Raw genomic sequence first — 19,598 nt, forward strand, 5'->3', positions numbered from 1 at the left:
CCCCATTCCCCTCTCCAACTCTTTTTCTGTTTTCAAACACTTTAGGCAACAATTGCTATTGAGTAGTATTAAGTTGCTTTACTGCAGAAACCAAACAGCTGTCAGACTGAAATAACATTCACTTACTGCTGACCGGGTCTGAAGCCAAACAAGAGATCTAGCGGTAGCTAAAAGGCTATACCTCTCCATCCCTGAAGTCAGTTAGCAACTAATTTCAAACAAAGGTACAAACAGGTATGCCGAAACACTGATAATGTAGTTCAGCAAATAATATGCCCATATCTGCTGAGAATGGAGCAGAGAAAGGCAAATTTTAAATATGTAGCCTCTCTCTACTAAATAAAGTATGTGTTAAACAAAAGCCTGGGAGGAATGAAGGGCAGCCCTGCAACTCTGTTTTGACTGGCAATAATGCTCCTCATCTGAGGAACCCACTCTTGAGAAGTTCCAGTCTCCGTGCAAAACTCAGGAAATCAAGTACTGGCTCTGGTATTTGAAAACTTAATTCTCTACTCTAAAAGAAAAAAAAAAGCTTTTCTTAGCTTTAGCTTAAACATGAAGAACTGGACATTTTAAAAAATTAAAATCTTTATGTTCCTGGGACTCCTGGGTGGCAGAGCGGTTGAGCATCTGCCTTGGGCTCAGGACGTGATCCCAGAGTCTTGGGATCAAGTCCCAAATGGTGCTCCCTGCAGGGAGCCTGCTTCTCTCTCTGCCTGTGCCTGTGCCTCTCTCTCTTGTGTTTCTCACAAAAAAATAAAATCTTTAAAAAAAATCTTTATGTTCTTAAGAAAACCAAAACTAAATAAAATTCAGGCTTTCCTTGATATCAACACAAGTCTTTTAACATTTGTTCGGTAAGAAACTACACAGGGAAATCTACTAAATGAAATTTTAAATCACCAGAAACTTCTAATGTTTTTCTGAACTCCAAATTATTTAAACGGAAAAGAAAATGAAAAAGAAATAGAGAAGTGCTATGCAAAGTACACCTGATGTGCTTATGTTTAGCTTGGTTTTTTCTCACTTCATTACACGAGGCTGAGATTTTTTAAATTGCCCAGAAAATTGCCTTCCTTTGGTGCTCTCTACCTTCCGACCAGAAGTCTGCTACTAACATACAACTGCAATTATTGCAAGTCAGCATTACTGATAAGGTACACAGCCCTCCTCAGACAGTCGCAGAGTGGCCACTTCTCCTGGGCTCTGCTGGGGTGGAGGCCGCCCCCAGTCACTCAATCAGCCTTGCCACCCCACCACCCTCACAGAGGCCTGAAGCAGCTGATGAGTCTGTCAGATCAGATGGACAGGCATTCAACATGCTCCCAGGCCCTGAACAGAGCAGTGATGGCCTGCTGCCTGGTATGCAGTAACATCCATTTAAAAGCCACTGTCAGCCCAGGTGGCTCAGCAGTTTAGCGCCACGTTCGGCTCAGGGCGTGATCCTGGAGACCTGGGATCGAGTCCCACGTCAAGTTCCCTGCATGGAGCCTGCTTCTCTCTCTGCCTCTCTCTCTCTGTGACTCTCATGAATAAATAAAATCTTTAAAGAAAAAAAATAAAAGCTGTTGTCAATCTACTGCATTATACGAACTCTGAAAGAATTTAAAAACAATTTTCTGAGTATATAAACACTAATTTGGGAAATAAGAAAAGTAAAAACATGCTTGTTAAATCTGCCACCAAGAACGTAATTACTGTTAATGTTTTTGTGTATTGTCTTTTGGTCTTTACCTTATATATAAATTTAAAAACACCAATGTCTCCATTGTTAACTTTGTTAATAATACATTTTATTAAATGATAAGCATATGCATACCTTAGCTGCCCCATTAAGCACTACATTCTTTGTGGACAAGCGCTTTACTCTGTTCATATGAATTCTACACCTTATAGGCACTCAAAACATATTTGTTAACTGTTGTTTATTAGCAGCAATGCTCTAATGCTTTTAGCCAGAATTTACTATTAAAATAAAATAGGAGGGGATCCCTGGGTGGGTCAGCGGTTTAGCGCCTGCCTTCAGCCCAGGGCATGGTCCTGGAGTCCTGGGATGGAGTCCCACATCAGGTTCCCTGCATGGAGCCTGCTTCTCCCTCTGCCTGTGCCTGTGCCATTCTCTCTCTCTCTCTCTCTCTCTCTCATAAATAAATAAAATCTTTTAAAAAATAAAATAAAATAGAAAAAAAATAAAATAGGAAAAAAATCCTATTTTAAAAATTCCGAGAGTTATTCCAGCCCCCTAAAATCTAAGCTAGGGCTAAATACATTTTCATGGGTCACATCATTTAAAAAAATGTACAACTTTTTTTAAAAGATTTTATTTATGAGAGAGAGAGAAATAAAGAGAGAGAGAGAGGGGCAGAGACTTAGGCAGAGGGAGAAACAGGCTCCATGCAGGAAGCCGGAACTCAATCCCAGGTCTCCAGGATTATGCCCTAGGCTGAAGGCAGTGCTAAACTGCTGAGCCACCCAGGCTGCCCAAAAATGTACAACTTTTAAAGTCTCCATCATGTTATCTTTCCAATCAAACTTTAATATACTTGTGCTTCACTAAATATGATAGAAAAAACTGTGTTCACTTACCAAGCTTGGCTTTCAATCCACTGGGATAAATAATGTCGCACCTCAATGGGGAAATGCTGACCATATAATGCTTGCATCTGATGAAGGGCATCGCCTTGGAGCTGCTGGGCTTGTATCCACACAGCCATGGTTTACAATCTATTAAACAAACAATCAGTGGTTTGGGTGGGTTTTTTCCTTCTTCCCCCTTTAAATACATTAGAATAAATATTCACAGTATAAAAACCTAGAGATAAATGTTTTTAAGCCCTGGTTGGTAGAATATAAAGATCAGTATTCTTTAATTGAATTTTAGCTTTAAACTGTTTCAAAATGGGCACGTTTGGGTGGCTCAGTCGGTTAAGCACCTGCTTTCAGCTCAGGTCATGATCTCGTGCGCCTGAGATGGAGCCCTGCATTGGCAGAACTGCTCAGCCAGGAGTCTGTTTCTCTCTCCCCACCTGCCTTTCACATTGCCCCTCCCCCAGCTTATGTGATGGCTTGCATGCCCATCTCTCTCTGTCAAATAAATAAAATCTTTTTTTAAAGGATTTTATTTATATATTCATGAAAGACACATACAGAGAGGCAGAGACAGAGGCAGAGGGAAAAGCAGGCTCCCAGTGGGTAGCCTGGTGTAGGACTTGATCCCAGGACCCTGGGATCATTCCCTGAGCTGAAGGCAGATGCTCAACCACTGAGCCACCCAGGCGTCCCAAATAAATAAAATCTTAAAAAAAAAAGTTTCAAAATGTACACATTCAGTATAGCCATGGAAAGGTATATAACTTGATATATAGCTTCATAAAGCTCTGACTGTAAAACATACTGAAATTCTACAAGTAAAAGTACAAAGCCAGTTAGGGGAAGAACTGCCTATAGCTTTGATATCACACACATATTCTTTATTTTTGTTCCAAACTTGAAGTAAAAATAAGCAGCATTTCAACAGTAAGATAATTAGCATTGGAATTTTTTAAAAAATCATTTGTTTTAGATTTGGTCTTTTGCCTTTTAAGAAATGCAATAAACGTACCGCCATTTTGAAAAAGACCCAGTAGAAGATAAATGAAAATATCTGAAACATGAATTGAACCTATGTACTATTACCAGTTACCTACGCAGCAATGCTTTACACACAAAGGGTATATAGATTTATCTATATTTTTCACCTTCTGAGTTACTGCTAAGAAATTTATGAAGCAATCTTCTGTTAAATTACCGTATTTAAGGGAGCCCAGGTGGCTCAGCGGTTTAGTGCCGCCTTCAGCCCAGGGCCTGATCCTGGCGACCCGGGATCAAGTCCCACGTCGGGCTCCCTGCAGGGAGCCTGCTTCTCCTTCTGCCTGTGTCTCTGCCTCTCTCTGTGTGTCTCTCATGAATAAATAAATAAAATCTTAAAAAAAAATCTCTCTTACATAAAAACAATACATCCCAGCTAAGAGTTAGAAACAAGAACCATTATATTCCAATAGTAGGTAGGTTTTTAAAATACACTCTTGATTCTAGAAAAAGTTTTGGTAGAAAACTTGGTAGAAAAACTACCATAATGTCTTCTTAGATTAACCTGAGAATTTTTAATTCACTTGGCAGAAATTCTCTGCAATCAATCCAATTGTGGCAGCAACATTACTTTATGTACACAGAGGTAGTAAAACTGAATCTTGCTGTAATACTATGATCCATAATGTAGAATTTGGTGGAAGGCAGGCTAACCTGAAACCCACCCAAAATGATTTGGCTATTGATTTGCACCATTCTCTTAACTGTGTTACAATTAGGGTCCAGTGAATCAGATCCTGATTTTGTTGAGTACCAGAAACTACACATGTGTATTAGGAAACAAAAATCCCTTCTGTCAGTTGTAGTTGTCTGATCGTGTAACACTGAGCTATTTATGGGACAAGTCAGTTAGCCAACAATGAGATGTGGGGTGGGTGCCAGTTACCTATTTTAGACTTGTGCAATGCTATAGAACACTTGAGCAGTGTACAATTTTATTTAGGGCTTTTGGGCATTAAGGCTGGGATCGTTGTAAGATCATCTAAGACATCAAATGTCAATGGCTGAGAGTTTACTAGGAGAAAGGTTTGGATAAAAGAGCTCTTTCCAGAGGCAATCAATATTATAATCTAACATCTGGAAGAATTTAATTGTACAATATATTTTTTTTACAATATAATGTTTAATTAAATGAATTGTAACCCAAGATTTTGGAAAATTGGGACAGATACCAACACATGTTTTTTGGATAAAATGAAAAGGGATGGATGGGAGGGTGGAGATCCTTATACAGTTAAGTATATGGAAGAACAATGAAGGAACGAAAAACATAATTCAGGTATTCATCTTTTAGTAGTAAGGAACTGGAAAGAAGTAGGACCTCACCATAGCTGTTTTAATGATTATATGAACAATACCAACAAACACAAAAATTGTCTTGAATCCTGCATTCATTAACTGAACTGACCCAAGAGACAAAAGAAGGAAAATTGTTTATCTCCTCAGAGACCCCTCAGTCCTTGCAAAGAGCACAGTATTCCGGTCACACTGTAACCTCTTGGTCTACTTGACTTTTCTTCACATCATTTATCACTTCCTGACATTTATAACATATTTGTTTACTGACTTCTCATTGGGGTAAAATCACCATGAACACAGTAACTTTGTTTTGTTCATACTTTCTCTTAGGCCTAGAACAGTGCCTGGCACATAGCATTCTGTCAATTTTTTGTTGTTGTTGAATAAATAAACGTATACACACAATTTGGTCAAATCCATCACCTCTTTTCAAAGTTATTATGGAACAATGATCATCAGTATGAAATACTAATGCAAGAAAATGGAACAGATTTTACAACGTGGATGAATCTGTATTAACAATATTCTACTTGTTCCTTAATAATGCCGCAATTTGTAATTTTCCCTTCTAGTTTTTGTTAATTTATTTTTGTTTATCTTCCCCACTGAACTCTAAGAACAGTGAGTGAAGGGAGCATGTTTATTTACTACTGTGTCCCTAATGCCTAGTACAGTGGCTTGCCATGGCAAATAAGTAATCAAGACATATTTGCTAGTGAATAAATACATATTTAGTAAATATTTCATATATCCTGATGGTTTAGCATATTACAGGTGCCTATTATCGCTTTAAGAAAGAAGTACCATGGTACTATGCCATATATGTGGGGATACTATATAAATGCCACACTATGGAGTGCCTGGGTGGCTCAGTTGATTAAGCATCTGACTCTTAGTTTTGGCTCAGGTCACGATCTCATGGGTTGTGGGACTGAGTGAGCCCCACATCAGGCTCCATGCTCAGTGCAAAGTTTGCTTGGGATTCTTTCTTCCTCTCCTTCTGACCCTCCTCCAGCTCAGGTTACTCCACCCTCCCAAATAAATAAATCTTAAAAAAAAAAAAAAAAAAAAGGACATACTATCTTAAGTTTTTATATTAGTTTTTAGTTTTTTATCAAAGAGCAGAATGTGGGGTGCCTCGGTGGCTCAGTTGGTTAAGCATCTGCCTTCGGCTTGGGTCATGATCTCAAGGGTCCTGGGATTGAGCTCCACATTGGGCTCCCTGCTCAGCGGGAACCTCTGCCTTTCTCTCCCTTTGTGTGCTCTTGCTCGCTCACTCTCTTTCAAATAAATAAATAAATCTTTAAGCAAACAAACAAACAAACAAAAAACAGAGTAGAATGCTGAGCTCTTAGAGTTTGTCAGAATAGCTTTTATGGTTCTAAATATGAACATGTTATAATAGTTATTTTCTAAAATGCCATTTGAAGAATAGCTGATAAATATAAGGTGGTAACCACCTTATTTTGAAAAATAAAAATAATTTTAACTTCACTACATAAAAATGCTTTGACAGAGCTAGAAAAGTAGATGTTGCCAAGTACTAGTTAAAAATGTAAAATAAAAGTACAATAAATAGCACAGAATCCTTTTCATTTTACTTTTTAGCTAATAATTATATACACATGGAACATAAGATGAGTTACTGAAATTATCATATAACAATTTAAAATATACAATTTGGAGAAAAAACCCCACCCCACATTACATCAATAGAAGCTAGAACCTAAGTAGTGCTTTTCCTCATATGTGCCCAAATTCTTCACACTCATCATTAAGCTATGCCTATACCTGGCATAAGCTGAATCCTTGTCCTTTCTCACCAGTATTCATCCCGCCGTTGAAATACTACTCCACATATGCAGTAACTGCACTTCTGTGCTTAATACATACTTTCTTTTGCTTATTTACAGGCAGTTCCATCTTCAATGCGTGATGTTCTGACAAGGAAGTGGTTTGTATCTTTGGTATGTTATTACAGGGGCTTCTCTAAACCAGCCTTGATGCAGAATGTTGTGCTTTCTGAAAGCCTCAGGTACTGAAATCGAACTTATATATCTGGATATATCCTAGGAGTCTCAAATAAAGCAGACCTTCGGGCACTTCCTTAAAAAAAGTTTCAAAGTATAAGCTCATGATTCTACAGGCTTATTCAAAACTATAAAAATGAATGTCTGCTAACAAATAAATGATATGAGTGGGTGGGATTTAGGAATAATCATGTCTAGACAATGAGTACCTTTTTATTAGATGCTTTCCCTTTTAAAAGTAAAATATAAACCTTTCTCCAGAAAAACTTCATTCTCAGGGTGCCTGGGTGGCACAGTCAGTTAAAAGTCTGACTTCTGCTCAGGTCATGATTTCAGGGTGCTGGGATGGAGCCCTGCAGAGCTCTTTCTTTCTCAAATAAATAAAATCTTATAGAAAAAAAGTAAAAACATCACTCTCTTTTAAGACTTCTAGAACACTGGCCAAAGCCATGGCATATCTAACTGGGGGTGGGGGTGGGGATACAGAGTACATGACAATAGAAAGCTCTCAATACATATGTGCTGAGTAAATGAATTGTAGCTTGGCATAGGAGGGGGGGGTTTAAAATGTGTGTAGTGACTTGTCTCACTGGACTTGTGTACATAATTTAAGATTTTTTAAAAATATTTTATTTATTTATTCATGAGAGACACACAGAGAGAGGCAGAGACACAGGCAGAGAGAGAAGCAGGCTCCAAGCAGGGAGCCCGATGTGGGACTCAATCCCAGTACTCTAGGATCACTCCTTTGGCTGAAGGCAGGCGCTCAACCGCTTAGCCACCTTGGCGTCACTTTTTTAAAGATTTTATTTATTTGACAGAGAGCTACCGACAGAGTATGAGCAGGCTCCCTGCTGAGCAGTGAGCCCAATGCAGGGCTTGATCCCAGGACCCCAGGATCATTGACCTGAGCCAAATCTACACTTAACCAACTGATCCATCCAGATGCCCCTCATGTGCATAATTTAAAGCATTTTGTAACTTGTACTCTCCATTCCACAACCACCACCCCATCCCATCATATCTCAGGAACAAAGTCTCTAAAATGAGGTTAGAGTTTTGGAGATAATGGTGAACTCACCTACATAAAGTTCTGTAAGATTTAACTTCTTATACTTCTCTGTGCCTCACTTTCCCTATCTGTAAAATGGTACTAAGAGCACAACCTTTTGGGAAGTTGTAAAAAATACGTTAATGTGGGGATCCCTGGGTGGCTCAGAGGTTTAGCACCTGCCTTTGGCCCAGGGCGCGATCCTGGAGTCCCGGGATCGAGTCCCACATCGGGCTCCCGGCATGGAGCCTGCTTCTCCCTCCTCCTGTGTCTCTGCCTCTCTCTCTCTCTCTCTCTCTCTCTCTCTATGTCTATCATAAATAAATAAATAAATCTTTTAAAAAAATACGTTAATGTGTGTAAATGCTAAAACAGTGCCTGGGCCATCATAAGCATCCAAAATTATTCTGATTTTTACAACCTTAAATTTACAAAGTTGACTTCCTTCTCCTCATCTCCAATTTTAACTCACTTCAGTAACCCTTTCCAAAGTCAACCCTCCATAAAAAGCTCTTGCTACCCTTCAATTATCTTCCTTTTAAAAGATGGAATTCCCATTTCTTAGGCAAATTTACTGGCAGAAGGACTTCTATAGATGAGAATGGATGAAAGGTGGTGGGAAAGCACTGGGGGGGCTGTTCTCACACCTCCAAATAAGAGAGCCAAGAACTGTGAAGGGTGGTGTAACAAGAGCAAGACTGTCTAAGTATACTAAACTTTAAAAGAAAAAAACAAAGATCCATTCCAATGTGCCCTTCTGACAGAGAAGACCAAGCCAGCGGGGAGCTGTACCTTTTCCTATTCCTTCCAAGGACACATAATTAAAGTATGACTTATTAGCAACAAATATTTTGATTTATCCAATAAACAAAACTAAATTTCAGAAATGATTAAAAAATGAATTAAAATAACATATTAATGTTATTATCCATCATCTAGATATATCATTTACTATCATTTACTGAATATCTACTATATTATTTATAACTGCAAGCACTTTTATGAATCTATTCATTTAATCTTCACAAACATACTAGGCATTGGGACGCCTGGGTGGCTCAGCGGTTGAGCATCTGCCTTTGGCCCAGGGCGTGATCCCTGCGTCCTGGGATCGAGTCCCACATCGGGCTCCCTGCAAGGAGCCTGCTTCTCCTTCTGCCTGTGTTTCTGCCTCTCTCTCTCTGTGTGTCTCTCATGAATAAATAAATTAAATCTTAAAAAAAAAAGAAAAAAAAAACCCAAACATACTAGGCACTACTATTACCCCTAATTTACAGATGAGAAAATTGAGGCTCAGCAAATTAAACAGGATTATAAAATGGTATAACTTTGGAAAGTAATCTGTAAGTTCTCCAAAAGGTTAAATACAGAGTTACTGTATGACCCCATAGTTCTGCTCCTAGGTGTATGCCTAAGGGAACTGAAAGCATTATGTCCACAAAAACGTGTACACAAGTATTCAAAGCAGCATTATTCATGACAGTGAAAAAGTAAAAATAATCCAAATGTCCATCAATGAATGGATGGATAATATGGATATAAGTGGAAAAATAAAATGGATAAAATGGAATATTATTCAGACATAAAACGGAAAGAAATACTGAGACATGCTAAATGAAAGAAGCCAGACACAAAAAGCTACATACTGTAAATTCCATCATATGAAATGTCCAGAATAGGTAAACCCATAGAAATAAAGTAGGCTGGTGGTTAACAAGGGCTATAGTAATTGGGAATGACTCTTAATAAGTATGGGTTTCTTTATGGAGTGAAAAATTTGCTCCAGGTCTCATACCACTGAGGGGCAGTGGATCTGGGCAGTCCTCAACTGTATCAGGTGGCCTCTGTCCTGGGGACTGGTGGTGGTTTTTCATATTATTTTTTGCATTGTTCTATGTTTGTTGTATTTCATAATTTAAAAAGGAGAAAAAGTAAGAAATTAGAATAAGATGACATATTTAATATGGCAAGGCTCTCTGATTTGGGCAAAGGCTTGGGCTACTTGGCAAATGATGCAGAAGATACACAAACATTGCTTCTGATCTGAAAAGTCTAAGGCAAGGAACCAGGATTTGAAACTGTTAACCATATCAGCACCATTTAGTGATTACAGACTTTGAAGAGACTATAAAGAGCAAGTTCCTTGGTTGGGTTTACTGCCTTACTGTCAATATAAACATTATTACACAATACTCAGTGCTGGTGGAAAACTAGTAGTAGAAACTTGAAAGGATGGAAAAATATTAAATAGCAATAATAATGGATTAAAAGACTTTGTTCAGATTAAAACTGACCTAACATCAAGTAACAAGGTTCAAGTTTTTACTTGTATTGACCTACTATCTCATCTAGAAGTAGGTCAATACCAGAGCCATCTGCTCTTTAAAAAAAAATTTCTAAACACTACTTTATAAGTAATCAGAAAGGCAACTGCTAACAAAATCAGATTATTAAACAGATGGAAAGAGAATAGAAAGAATGAAAGTGGGGATCCCTGGGTGGCGCAGCGGTTTGGCGCCTGCCTTTGGCCCAGGGCGCGATCCTGGAGACCTGGGATCGATTCCCACGTCGGGCTCCTGGTGCATGGAGCCTGCTTCTCTCTGCCTGTGTCTCTGCCTCTCTCTCTCTGTGACTATCATAAATAAATAAAAATTAAAAAAAATATTAAAAAAAAAAAGAAAGAATGAAAGTATTTGGCTCACATAGAAACAAGGAAAAATTTGCCCAGGCAACATAGAGATCATATTCTGGGAAGACAATCAGTCGTAAATCTTCATGTCACAGCCAAATCATTACATACTACTTTGGGAAGAGAGGGAAGTTGGGGTGGGGTGGGGGGCGGGAGAAGGAGAAGTGGAGGGAAGGTAGAGAGAGGGAAGGAAGGGGGAAGGGGAGCTATATGCTAAATATATAGGTTAAGTCTTAGTGGATTATCACATACTTAAAATTAAAACTCTCACCTACATATAAGATATTTTAGCCAAAAACGCAATCTCAGAAATAAAGAGAATAAACTCAGATGGTACTAAAACCGTTAAAACCATTAATTAGGTGGTACTTGCTGGAGAACAGGATATTCACACAGTCGCAAAGTATTAACTCACATATTACTTACTATTCATAAAGGGGAAAAGATACATTTTCAGTGGAAAAGCTGATGAACCAAATAATCAAGTATCTCCAACCATGGAACAAACTGACATTATAGTAGTCCCCCCTTATCTGCTAGGCATATGTTCCAAGACCCCCCAGTGGGTACCTGAAACCACAGATAGTACGAAACCCTATATATAGTATGTTTTTCCTATACATAAATACCTATGATAAAGTTTAATTTATAAATTAGGCACCGTAAAAGATTAAAAATAGCTAAAAATTAAAGTGAACAATTTTAACAATGTACATAATAGAAGTTACATGAAAGTGGTCTCATTTGCTCTCTAAATATCTATTGTACTGCATTCATCCATCCTGTGATGGTAATGCCTACATGATGAGATAAGCTAATGTGAATGATGCAGGCACTGTGATTTAACATTAGGCTACTATTAACCTTCTGATGAGAGGTCAGAAGGACCATGTGTAACTGAAATCACAGAAAGCAAAACTGTGGATAAGCAGGAACTGTTGCATGTCTCCAAATGTGATCTACTGAAAAGAATATACAAACTAAATGTTTCACCTCTACTCATGGAACAATCAGACAAATCCAAATTATAACATTCTTAGGAAAGACAGAAAAATGTGGAACTATTCTAGATTAAAGGAGGCTAAAGAGACACAATTATGACCTAGAGCATAATTTTTAAAATAATAAAACAAACTACATCTCTAAAGGATATTACTGGGGGGCATGTGGGTGGCTCAGCTGGTTAAGCATCTGCCTTCAGCTCAACTCACGATCCCATGGTCCTGGAATGGAGCCTGCACTGGTCTCCTTGCTCCATGGGAGCCTGCTTCTCCCTCTCCCTCTGCCTGCCATTCCCCTGCCTACTGCTCTCCCTGCTTGTGCTGTCAAATATATAAACAAAATCTTTAAAAGAAAAAAAAGAGGACATTACTGCAACAATTACAAAAAAAATTTTAAATTCAAATTAAATTTAAATATAGTTTATATACTGGATATCATTGTGTCAATGTTAAATATCTTGAGACTGATAATGGCATTGAGGTTATAAAGATTTGTTCTTAGTAGATACATACTCAAATGTTTGAAAAAAGAGTCATGATGGCTGCAATTTACTTTCACAGGAAAGAGAAAGGGGGAGGTGGTAGTAGGGAGAGTGACAAAGCAAAGAGAACTATTAATTATTGGTCAATGTAGACAAGGTATACATGAGTGTTCATTGATCTGTCCTTTCAGTTTTTCAAAATCAAAAACAAGGCTGAAAACTGCAAAAAAAGAAAAAAAATCAGTGAGAGTAGAGTTTTGACTCTCATCTTGAAACTGTCCCTGGCGGGACATAAAAATCTGTATTTCTCAGACTTTGTGCTGAAGCTGGTAGGACACCGTTATAGAAACTGGGCTCCCTCATGCCATGGTGGCCCGCAGCTTTAATACACACGTGCATTATCATCATCTCTGTGTCAAAATCCATTAAGCAACTTGAACAACCCATTTGGGAAGAAGCCACATCAATACTATTTTCCAGATAACTAAAAACAGTTTCTGGAGCCCACAAATAACGATTATCTGCATTATGGAAAAGTAAGAAATGATCTGACACTGCCATGTAGCCTTTGTTAGTCTCAGAATTTCTTTTTTTTAAAATATTTTATTTATTTATTCATGAGAAACACAAAGAAAGAGAGAGAGAGGCAGAGACACAGGCAGAGGGAGAAGCAGGCTCCATGCAGGGAGCCTGACGTGGGACTTGATCCTGGTTCTCCAGGATCAGGCCCTGGGCCAAAGGCCGTGCTAAACCGCTGAGCCACCGGGCTGCCCAGCCTCATTTCTAATGAAGGTTTATATCTGGACCCATTCTGTACTGTTAATCAAGACCAATTCAGGGGATCCCTGGGTGGCGCAGCGGTTTGGCGCCTGCCTTTGGCCCAGGGCGTGATCCTGGAGACCCGGGATCGAATCCCACGTCGGGCTCCCGGTGCATGGAGCCTGCTTCTCCCTCTGCCTGTGTCTCTGCCTCTCTCTCTCTCTCTCTCTCTCTCTCTCTGTGACTATCATGAATAAATAAATAAAAAAAAAAAAGAAAAAAAAAAAGACCAATTCATCTTATTTATTTTATTTTAAAGATTTATTTATTTATTTTTTCATGATAGACATAGAGAGAGAGAGGCAGAGACACAGCAGGAGGGAGAAGCAGGCTCCATGCCCGGAGCCCGACGTGGGACTTGATCCCTGTACTCCAGGATGGCGCCCTGGGCCAAAGGCAGGCACCAAACCGCTGAGCCACCCAGGGATCCCCCCAATTCATCTTAGAATGTGGCTTTTATATAGTTCGAATCCTTCAGTTTCGAAATAAAAATTCCTCAGCCACTGCAATATACTGAGATTTTGTACCACTTAGATGGTACAAAAGATAATCCCTTACTCTTGTTTTGGTTTTTAAAAAGGGTAGTTTATTAATAAATCTATATATGTTCCCAAATTTTCCTCATTAAAGTTCATAGCTTCCCTCTAGCCTTTGAGAGTTACACTATTTTCACTTGGCAAAATTTGCTTTGAAGAACACTTGCACTAGGTCAACTCCCAGAGACAATCATTAGTTAGATCATATAATACACAATAGTAAGAAACTGGAAACAACGTAAATCTAAAATAGGAGGATAGTTAAACTATAACATATTAATGTGATGGACTACTATGCAGCAATCTGAATGAAATATAAAGGCAATATTGAAATATAAGGCCATGTAGACATTATTTTTTTAAATATAAAGAAAAGAATGTTAAATGAAAAGTGTACACTGTATGTATGCTAAAGGACAAACAATAGAGAAAGGTCAAAGAGAACTATAAACAGTTGTTCCATTTAGGTGAAGGCATTTTGGTACACTTTTTTATAGTTTTTGATTTACTAAAATTGGTTTAAAATATAAAATTTGAAATATAAATTTAATGATCATGAGCAATTGGTATTACTCATCCCACAGGATGGTTCCATAAAGGGACATGCAAAAGACATAAAAACAAACATTTCCCACAAAACAATATCCAGGTTATGGCAATTTCTCTTACAAATTTCTTATTAATTAAGTCTTGATTTAAGTAGGGCATGAAATAGTAAAAATTCAGAATCATTTTTTATTTTTATTAATTTTTTTTAAAGATTTTATTTATTTATTCATGAGACAGAGAGAGAGAGAGAGAGAGAGGCAGAGACACAGGCAGAGGGGGAAGCAGGAAGCAGGCTCCATGCAGGGAGTCCTAGGCGGGACTCGATCTCGGGACTCCAGAGTCACGCCCTGGGCTGAAGGCGGCGCTAAACCCCTGAGCCACTGGGGCTGCCCCAGAATCATTTTTAAAAAGAAGTACAATTCTATCACTTGCAAATATATAGCAACAATGTATTTTTAAATAGTAGTTCAAGACTATTAATGGCTAAGACTAATTTATAATTTTGACATCTATTTATATTTCATTTAAATATAAATGTATAGGGATCCCCAGGTGGCTCAGTGGTTTGGAGCCTGCCTTCGGCCCAGGGTGTGATCCTGGAGTCCCGGGATCGAGTCCCACATCAGGCTCCCTGCATGGAGCTTGCTTCTCCCTCTGTCTGTCTCTGCCTCTCTCTCTGTGTCTCTCTCATGAATAAATAAATAAAATCTGAAAGGAAAGAGGAAAGAGGAAAGAAGAAAGAAAAAAAGCAAAGCAAAGCAAAGCAAAGCAAAGCAAAGCAAAGCAAAGAATATAAATGTCCCTTGGGGTGTGGGATGCCTGAGTGGCTCAGTGGTTGAAAGTCTGCCTTTGGCTCAGGTCGTCATCTCCGCAGGGAATTTCTCTCCCTGCCTATGTCTCTACCTCTCTCTGTCTGTGTGTCTCTTCTTTTGTTTTTTTGTTTTGTTTTGTTTTTGTGTGTGTGTGTCTCTTCTATTTATTCTCCCTTCTGTCTGCTGCTCCCCCCGCTTGTGCTCTCTGGGTGTGCTGAATAAATAAAATCTTTTATTTTTATTTTTTAAATTTTTATTTATTTATTTATGATAGTCACAGAGAGAGAGAGAGAGAGAGGCAGAGACACAGGCAGAGGGAGAAGCAGGCTCCATTCACCAGGAGCCCGATGTGGGATTCGATCCCGGGTCTCCAGGATTGCGCCCTGGGCCAAAGGCAGGCGCTAAACCGCTGCGCCACCCAGGGATCCCAAATAAAATCTTTTAAAAAAATTCCTTAAAATGCCTTTCATTCAATAACTGTTCATTTTATCCTTTTTGTTTAATAAATCCTTTAGAGGTAGTATAAAAGTAATATACTTTGAAGTATTTTTTTTTTTTGAAGTCCATAAGAAACAAAAAAGTGTTTGTGGAGAATGGAAGAAAAAAGATTAAGAAAACTGGTAATTTTTTAACTTTAGGGATGAATTTACAGATATTCATTATATACTATTCTCTTATTTTGGGCATGTTTGAAAATGTTCATACCAAAAAGTTCAGAATACCAATAGAAGAAAAAAAAAAAGGTGAACCAGAACTTGGACCAAGTTAAAGAGTGGTGAGCTTAGGGATAATGGAGTTTTAATTTAGGAGGTTTTATTGTGATTTCTGAAAGAAACATGAAAAACAGAAAAAAAGAATGTTTGGGAAAGTCATATTTCACGACAAGAAATAATATACTTAGGTTCATATTTGGCTCTTTTTTCATCCTTGATATGACTAACTGTCCCTGCAAACCTACCAATTATAAACAGAATGAAATACACAAAAAACCACTCACAGCATCTCAAGAATTGCTTTTCAAAAACTATACTTCCTTTATCCCTAATGACACACCTGAATACAACCGGCCTAGGTAAAGGCCCTTCATAGTTTAAAGGTAACAATTCAAGGCCATAGAAGATTATAGTTATAAAATCAGATCACGGAAAACCTTAGCCATTGGTTCCTCACTTTGCTCCTAGGCCAACAGAACTGGGGGAAAGTCTTCCTGTTATGTTGATATCGACTTATTTTGTGCCAAGAATCTATAGCCAAAGCTAAGGAAGGTTTACACTCCCTCTGGGATTCTTCACTGTCTCAAGAAGGTTGAACAGATCAGACCAGTTTCCAAGAACAGAAAAGAAATCCTGTAGGGAAATCCTGGAAAGGAAACCGTGAGATAATTCTCCCCATGTTACTGTCTATATTTTTTCTGAACACTAGCACTAATGCTCACCCAATAATCTTTACTATCAATAGTAAATACCAGGAGAGAAACCAATAATATATTGGAAAAGCACACCTACCCAGTGAACCCCAAATAAATGGAGAACACAGTATTCTGCCCTCTTTTCATGTAGCTATGTTCTCCGTATTTATCAATAATCATCATCTACTTTGTTTTTGCTTATATTTACTTGAATACAAATCATTTCAAAAAACAAACTAAAGGGATCCCTGAGTGGCGCAGCGGTTTAGCGCCTGCCTTTGGCCCGGGGCGCGATCCTGGAGACCCGGGATCGAATCCCACGTCGGGCTCCCGGTGCATGGAGCCTGCTTCTCCCTCTGCCTATGTCTCTGCCTCTCTCTCTCTCTCTCTCTCTCTGTGACTATCATAAAAATAAATAAAAATTAAAAAAATAAAAAAATGTGATTCTTTATAAAAAAAAAAAACTAAAAAATGAACCTAAATGGTTTTGGTTAAAATAATGAAGACTAAAATCCTCTCTTTAAGAGAGAACTGTTCCATCAGCTCGCTCCTTTGTTACTCACTGGCTGATACTCCATTTGTGAAGCCCAACTGCAGCTTTCTGAAAATAATGTCTATGTGTGGGGGTATAATACTCACTGCATTTCAGTAAAACAAGTCCTGTAGAAAAGATGGTCCAACAATGGGCAGCAGGTATATTAAGAAGCTAATTCTGAGATGAAATGACATTTAAATAAGCATTCACCTCTTAGAAAATCAAAATGTTTGGTCTCTCAGAAAAAAGACTGTCTAGTGTAAGAGGTACTATGTTCAACATTAAGATGAATTAAAATTGTGCACAAAGTAATTGTCCATGTTTACCACAATACAATGAAATACTTTTGCTAAACTCTGCAATACAATGCAAACATTTTTGCTAAACAAACTACTTTTTCCGGAAACAATGTTCCCTTACTACATACCAACTAGGATATCTCTACACAACTTAACACTGTGAACCTGAATGCTTGTTCCTATACCACACAACAGAGGCAGTGAAAGACTCCTGCCTCTTAACTAACAGCTTACGCCGTAAGACATCAGCCAGGATAACGGTGTATATGTTCTTTCACAGGCTGCACTGTTACAGGAAGAAGCAAAGCACAGCGATTTCCTTCCAAAAGGTCAGCTGCTTCAGACAGACCAAACAGAAAGCAGTTAATTCTTGCCAACTTCCCCTCCCGCTTCTGCAGCTAGTACGCAAGAGCATTTGGTTTCCAGTAAAGCTCCAGAGAAAAACAAAGCAAGTGTGAGACCCAGAACCGAGGCAATGTAAAGTGTCTCACTTGACTAAATAAAAACAATAAGATCACATGGAGCTACACTTTTTAAATGGCAATTGAACTGTTAAGAACTACCAGATTTAACGTGTACTTAAATATGAGGAAAAGAAAAGAATTGGAACCATCCCAGATTTTATACTAGTGTTCCAGAGTTCTCCATCTAAAAATAAAACGGTATTTTGGCTACAATAAATGTGACAACATATAAGGTCTCCAGCTGATTGATATAAAAATAAATCTTTAGCTTTCCTCTTCTCAAACTAAAGTCCAACATGCTAAGACACTGGCTAGGTTCAATGCTGACAATCAGTAGCACACATAGGCAGGCGTACATACAATGATTACACAGTTTCTTAGATCAGATGTGGAAAAGACTCTATGATTAATAACAAGAAGGAGCAGAGGACAGAGAATATGATTTTTAATCTTCTTTAGGTAGTGATGCTGAATAGTTATAATAACAAAGATTTCCGACCCCCAAAGAAACAACACTGTATTCGCACGTAGACTTCTTTAAATTAAGCAAGCATCCATACATTCAATCTTCCTAGAGGCAACAAAATTAGATCTTTTTGAGTATAAAAGTAAAGGAGAAGGAAGAAAAAAAAGGAAGACTTTTTAAAGTTTTCTCAGATGGATTCCTGGTGTAGTTATCTACATAGAACTTAAAAGTGATGGGTCCTTAAGAAGGGCTCCTACAGCATGTCATAGGGCTCTATGTGGTTTCTACCTCGTTAGTTTCAGGTTGTGGTGGCAATGGAGACAGGAGGCTTCTTCTGAGACAAGCTCTTGTTCTAAAGATTCTACGCTTTGATGATGGAGAGTATGTAACCCACTCTTGAGAATACCTTGCTTAAAACGAAGAAAGTTTGGGGTTTAAGGAAAAACTTATTTGTTTGTTATATATGCTAAATTAATTGCTGCTACCCACACTAGAAACTGTTTGCGTTGGAAACAAAATAAACTATTAAATTGCCAAGCCTTTCCTATACTTAATCATCAAGTCTTTAATAATAAGAAAGAATTTGCATGGGAAAGGAGAAAAAGAGGGTACAAGTCATAGTAGGAGTAATAGGAATAATAGTAATGGTAAACATTCAAGGAGCTCTTATTACATTATATACTGTTTTGTTTTTTGTTTTTTTTATGATAGTCACAGAGAGAGAGAGAGAGAGAGAGAGGCAGAGCCACAGGCAGAGGGAGAAGCAGGCTCCATGTACCGGGAGCCTGACGTGGGATTCGATCCCGGATCTCCAGGATCGCGCCCTGGGCCAAAGGCAGGCGCCAAACCGCTGTGCCACCCAGGGATCCCCATTATGTACTGTTGTATGCACGTAGCTTCCTCATTTAATCCTCATGACAAATCTATGAGGCAGTATGATTATTATCCCTCTTCTATAGATGACGATACAGGCCTAAGAGTTAGAGAATTTGCCTGATGTCCTGCAGCAAGTAAGTGAAGGAGCTGGGATTACCACGAAGGCTGCCCACCTCCAAGGCTCATGCTCTCAAAGAACCCTCATCTAATTCCTGACTTGATATCTGTGACTCAAGACTGCTTTATGATAAAAGGTACAAAGTGAATTAACACAAAGTACAAATCACAATAGGTATGAAAAATTATTTGACAATCCCAAAATGCTTTAAGTGGGACTCCCCTTTCCTAAAGGTGAGAGAACATCGAGATGACCAACCTTAAAACACAATCAAATGAAGCCAGCCATAGTAGGTCTTTGGTGGCTCGCCTTCACTCCTCTAAATCAATCAGAAATCACCTAATGCTTTAGATTGTAAAAAGGAGTGGGAGGAGAATAACGAGAACTGTTCTGGAGGTGGGTAACTTTTCAATGAGGCCAAAACCTAGATCCTGACCACCTGTGGTCAGAATTAGCACTGTGACATTTCCTATAAGCAGCAAAGTGGTTACATTTGTTATATTTGTCCCTGAATTCCTTATTGGGTTTCCCTTAGAT

The 19,598-nt window shown here is 38.5% G+C and overlaps 1 protein-coding gene across 6 annotated transcripts in view; it reads right to left on the minus strand.

Moving 5' to 3' along the window:
- STAT5B (signal transducer and activator of transcription 5B) overlaps positions 1 to 19,598 on the minus strand; it is a 69,614-nt gene that overhangs the window by 23,968 nt on the left and 26,048 nt on the right. For 5 of the 6 annotated variants that reach the window (XM_072780604.1, XM_072780601.1, XM_072780606.1 and 2 more), the window contains exon 2: positions 2,587 to 2,724. In XM_072780604.1, the coding sequence (XP_072636705.1) occupies positions 2,587 to 2,714 (128 nt within the window). In that variant the 5' untranslated portion in view covers positions 2,715 to 2,724. Of the gene's footprint in view, positions 1 to 2,586; positions 2,725 to 3,787; positions 3,916 to 19,598 lie in introns of those variants that run through there. The other variant, XM_072780603.1, reaches the window with a different exon arrangement.

This window comes from Canis lupus, chromosome 16, assembly GCF_048164855.1.
Source record: "Canis lupus baileyi chromosome 16, mCanLup2.hap1, whole genome shotgun sequence".
Classification (NCBI taxonomy): Eukaryota; Metazoa; Chordata; class Mammalia; order Carnivora; family Canidae; genus Canis; species Canis lupus.